We start from the raw sequence: 5,282 nt of genomic DNA, 5'->3' as shown, positions 1-5,282 counted from the left end.
AAATGCTAAAATTCTAAAATTCTAAAATTCTAAAATTCTAAAATTCTAAAAATTCTAAAATTCCAGAAAATTCTAAAATTTTAAAATTCTAAAATTCTAAAATTCTAAAATTCTAAAAATTCTAAAATTCTAAAATTCTAAAACTCTAAAATTCTAAAATTCTAAAATTCTAAAATGCTAAAATTCTAAAAAGTCTAAAATTCTAAAATTCTAAAACTCTAAAACTCTAAAATTCTAAAATTCTAAAATTCTAAAATTCTGAAACTCTAAAATTCTAAAATTCTGAAATTCTAAAATTTCAGAAAATTCTAAAATTCTAAAATTCTAAAATTCTAAAATTCTAAAATTCTAAAATTCTAAAATTCTAAAATTCTAAAATTCTAAAATTCTAAAATTCTAAAAATTCTAAAATTCTAAAATTCTAAAATTCTAAAACTCTAAAATTCTAAAATTCTAAAATTCTGAAAATTCTAAAATTCTAAAATTAGTCATTTTAGAGCTCAAAATGCTCTTAAAATTCGAATTTTCAGCCTGACTGAAAAAGACTGAAAAAGCGGATTTTCAGCAATTTTTGCAAAAAAATTGACATTTTTCGATTAAAAATCTAATTTCTGGCTAATTTTAGGTCAAAAATGACTGCAAAACCGCCATTTTTTGAGTCAAAAAATCGTATTTTTGCCTAGTTTTGCAGCTGAATTACTGTACTTTTCTCGGATTTTCAGCCTATTTCAGCCCTTCCCCCCCCCCCTCCTAAAATACAAACTTCTCGCCGCAATGACATGTCCTGGCGATGAACTTCTCGCTCGTCGCTCCTTCGAATTTCCACCAGAAGACGTCGAAGTAGAAGACGTTGTATTCAAAAAACTGGGATCAGTTTCTGTCGACATATCCTTTTTATCTCTGTTCATCTCTTCGAATTTCTGTTGCACAATTCGCATCGCCTGATTTTTGACACTCGCCACTTCATTGTGCTCCCGGACTCGTTCCTGGAGAAATATTGGGGGTTTCAGGGGACAAAAAAGAAATTGTTGCTTTTGAGCTAAAATGACCTTCTCTAGCCGTTTTTCGCAAGAATTTTGAGTGAAAATCCAATTTTTTGGTTTTAAAATTGGAATTTTTCAGCTAAAAATTGCATTTTCAGCCGATTTTCGGGTATTTTCCTGTCAGAAATCGCAAATTTCAAGCTAAAAACTGCAATTTGAGCCAGTTTTTCAATATTATCAATGATAATAACTGGAATTTTTGAGCAAAAAATCGCATTTTTAGCTGATTTTTTGATTTTTTAGAGCCAGAAATTGTTGATTTTGAGCTAAAAATCGCAATTTTAGTGGATTTTCAGTAATTTGGGGTTTAAAAAAAATGGAATTTTGGGGCTTAAAAATCGCATTTTTATCGATTTTTGATCCATATTTTGTAAAATTCGAAAATTTCAGCTAAAAATTATAAAAATTCATTTTTAAAAGATAAAATCTAGGTTTTAGGGCAAAAATCGGGCGTTAAGACCCAAAAATATAGGTATTTTAGCCTAAAATTTGACTTTTTCGCTTTAAATCGAAAAATGCCCATTTTTGCCCCTCAAAATTAGGCTCTTTCAACCGAAAATTGACCTGAAATTAGCTTTTTTTTAGCTGGAAATTCAGAAATTGCACTCAAAAATCTGTTTTTTTTTGCTCATTTTTGTTCTAAAAAAAGGGTTTTTTCAGCTTAAAATTCCGATTTTTCTCGAGTTTTTTGATTTTCTGGGGGGTTTTTTGGCTCAAAAATCACAATTTTTGACCTGAAAAATCGCTTTTTTCACTCATTTTTCATGCTAACAAACCTGCAAATCCAAAATCTGCCGCTCCTTATCCAATATCACATTGTTCAGGTCAATTATTCGATTATCCTTATAGACCAGCTGCTGATGGACCCGTTCATCAATCGACTTCTCTGGCGATGATTTTTCGGATTTTTCATCCATTTTTTTGACAGTTTTTACCTGAAAAAAAGCGAAAAAATGGGAAAAAATGGATCAGAATTTATTGGAAAAAAGTGAAAAAAAAAGAAAAAAAAATTTTATTTTAAAAAAAAGTGATTTGTACTTAAAATGTCAGAAATCACATGAAAAATTCAATTTTTTAAGTTAGAAACCCCAAAAATTAGTTTGAACACTGATTTTTATCGGAGAACCAGGGGAACAAGACACGTCGGTGCGTCCAACGCGACACTGCTGCCTCGATATCGATTTTTCGGCCTCGGCCGACACATACACTCTTGTTTGCGGTCGAAAGCGGCCCGAATTCAGTCATCATTGACCGGAAAAATCAGCGAATTTGAATCAAAATCTTAATTTTTTACAAAAATCCTGAAAAAAACTCTGAGATACCCCTGTGAAAACCTGAATTTTGAGCAAAAAACTTTTATTTTTCGTATTTTTTGGGCTATTTTAGCAGAAAAAATGGAGAAAAACGGTGAAAAACGAAGGAAATTGACCTCTGAAAACCTGAAAAATAAATGTTGAAAATCCACGTAAATCCACATAAGCCAAAGTCGTGTCGAATTCAAATAACAATTTGAGGGCATGCGCCTTTAAAGTACAGTAACTTAAATATTTTTTGAGGGATTTTCAGCTGAAATTCAGTTTTTTCAGTAAAAAATTCAGTTTTTTCAGTAAAATTAACTGAAAATGGCCAGAAAAAAGTTTAAATTTTTTTTCTGATTTTGTCAGGTCAAAAAAGTCTGGAAATCCCTTTTCCCATCAAAACCCCAAACAAATTTTGCAAGCATGCGCCTTCAAAAAACACCGTAGTTCCCAACAAAAACCGGTCGCTTATCGGCGATTTTTCAGCGATTTTCGCTGTTTTTTCAGATAACAAAGCAGCGGAAAAAAACAAGAAAATTGTGTAACAATTTTTCAAAAAAAAAACAATCAACAATTTTCACAGGAAAGCACCAGAAAACCGGAAAATGTAGTTGTTCTAAAACTTTGTAATTTTTAGGGTATGCGCCTTTAAGGTACCGTAAGAAAATTTTAATTTTGGCGATTTTAAGCCAATTTCAGCTAAATTAAACCGATGTTTTGGGTTTTTTGCTGAAAATAATTAAGAAGAAAGTCTTAAGCAATTTTCTGACATTTTCATTGAGGTTTTTCTGGAAGAAATAGAAGAAAAAAATGTTTTCAACTTTTCACTTGAATAAAAAATATTGGAGTAAGCGCCTTTAAGGTACAGTAAGCCAATTTGATTTTTAGAGCGATTTTATGCCAATTTCAGCCGATTTTTTCGGAATTTTTTGCTAAAATTAAGAAAATAAAGAAGGCTTTAGACAATTTCTAACCTTTTTTCTGGTTTGTTCGCTGAAAAATGTCCGAAAAAAGAAGATAAAATAGTTAAGAAGTGGGTTTGCGCCTTTAAGGTACAGTAAGCGAATTTTTAGCAATTTTGAGCCAATTTCAGCCGATTTTTTCGAGTTATTCCACCTAAAAATGCCTGAAAAAGAACAAAAAAACACAATTTGAATGTTCGAATAAATTTATTGTTGGCAGTGAGTTCAAAGAAATGCTTAACGGCGAGTTCCGTCCTCGAAGAAGACTCCTCCATCGATGGCGCAGTACTTTGGACAGATTCCCTTCTCTCCGGCACCTCCTGGAGTTCCAGCTTGTCCTGGGGCTCCTGGGTTTCCGTCGGCTCCTGGGGCTCCTGGGTTTCCGTTTGGTCCCTTTGGTCCTGGGGCTCCTGGCTGTCCATCGTGTCCTGGCTGTCCTGGGGCTCCTGGTGGTCCTTGTGGTCCGGCTGGTCCAGCTGGTCCTGGTGCTCCTGGGGTGATTGGCTCGGATGGGGCGTCTTGTCCTGGCTGTCCTGGGGCTCCTGGGGCTCCTGGGTTTCCGTTTGGTCCAGATGGTCCCTTGTTTCCTGGGGCTCCTGGCTGTCCGTCGTTTCCTGGGGCTCCTGGGTTTCCGTTGGCTCCGGCATCTCCGGCTGGTCCTGGTGGTCCTGGTGGTCCGGCTGGTCCGGCTGGGCATGGCTTGCATGGTGGTGGGGTGACTGGCTCGCATGGCTGCTGTGGTGGGCGTCCTGGGTTTCCTGGAAGTCCTGGTGCTCCTGGCTTTCCTGGACGTCCTGGCTTTCCTGGGGTTCCGGCTGGTCCGGCGGCTCCTGGAAGGCAGCAAGCGTCGCATCCTCCGGCAGAGGCGGATCCTCCGGAGACTCCAGCATCATATCCAGCTTGACGGGCGGTACGGTTTCCGGCTGGAATGGCCTTGAGATGGTTGACCTCGGACCAGATATCCTTGGCGGATCCCTTGCAGAAGTTGATCTCAGAGTGCATGGTTCTCTTCACATGGTGGACGTAGTTGTACACCATTGGAAGGGTGACGCATACCTGGAAATTGGGAAAATTGAAATTGGCGTCCAATGGGTCCTAGAGTCCTCCTAGAGGTGCTAGAGGTCTGCAAAGGTCTTGAGAGCCGTTTTGCAAAGGTCTTGAGAGCCTTTTAAGAGTCCTAGAAGTCCCAGAAACCTTCTGGAGGTCTCAGAGGCCTTCCAGAGGTCCCAGAAGCCCTCTAGAAGTCTTACGAGCCCGGAAATCCAGCCCAAAACTAACCGAGATAACGGCAACGACGGAGAAGGCGACGGCCGAGTAGGCGACGAAGCGGTAGGCTTTGATTCTTTGTTCGAGATCCATTGCGAGATGGGAACTGAAGAATCCTAGGTTCTGGGCCTTCTTTTATACCCGGCCGTCTTACCTGTCTTGTTACCGAAATGGGCGGTCGTACAGGTTTACAACCTCCCCTAGTTTTTTTTTGTTTGTGTGTCTTCTTCTTCTGAAGAAGAAGAAGAATAATGAAAAAATTGGCAAGGTCGAACCGGCGGCAAGGTGTAACGTAAAGCAAAGCGATGGGCATCTTTGATAGGAAATGAAATAGTGTGTAGATCGAAGAGACGCAGAGAAAACATCAGTTTAAACGCGGAAGATGCGCCGTGATTTTTCATCAGAATTATCTGATTTCCTACGCCTTCTCCCTTCCCTTCTCAAGGTTAAATTTTAGGAGATCTTCACAGCTTATTAGTTGTTTTCTAACATGGCGCGATTTTGGAGGTATTTGAAGGTCTTTTACCTAATACGGAAGTATTAGGTTGATTAGTAGTAGTAGTGATCACAATGGAATGTTCTAGAGATTCGATGCATTCCAAAAGGTACAGTAGTATCTTACAATTGTCTGGGAATTTTGAAACTTTCAGATTATATAGAGGAAGAATGGAGCTTCAATTTTGTAATTGACAACTTTTATCTAGCTACCCTAG

The 5,282-nt window shown here is 37.8% G+C and overlaps 2 protein-coding genes across 2 annotated transcripts; both read right to left on the bottom strand.

The window, feature by feature from the left end:
* Window positions 1-728: 728 nt before the first annotated feature.
* On the bottom strand, window positions 729-1,960 carry CBG24928 (the record flags this gene model as incomplete). The annotated part of the gene is made up of 2 exons (XM_002648549.2): window positions 729-986; window positions 1,820-1,960. The coding sequence occupies 2 exons, from the start codon at window positions 1,958-1,960 to the stop codon at window positions 729-731; spliced, it is 399 nt and encodes a 132-aa protein (XP_002648595.2).
* Window positions 1,961-3,540: 1,580 nt separating this feature from the next.
* On the bottom strand, window positions 3,541-4,662 carry CBG24927 (the record flags this gene model as incomplete). The annotated part of the gene is made up of 2 exons (XM_002648548.1): window positions 3,541-4,359; window positions 4,582-4,662. 2 exons carry the CDS (start codon window positions 4,660-4,662, stop codon window positions 3,541-3,543), a joined length of 900 nt encoding a protein of 299 aa, XP_002648594.1.
* Between the last annotated feature and the right edge of the window lie 620 nt (window positions 4,663-5,282).

The sequence above is a fragment of the Caenorhabditis briggsae genome (assembly GCF_000004555.2).
Source record: "Caenorhabditis briggsae AF16 supercontig from assembly CB4, cb25.NA_274, whole genome shotgun sequence".
Taxonomy (NCBI): Eukaryota; Metazoa; Nematoda; class Chromadorea; order Rhabditida; family Rhabditidae; genus Caenorhabditis; species Caenorhabditis briggsae.
The sequence above is the reverse complement of the archived record's forward strand: the minus strand, read 5'-3'. Positions and strand labels throughout refer to the sequence as shown.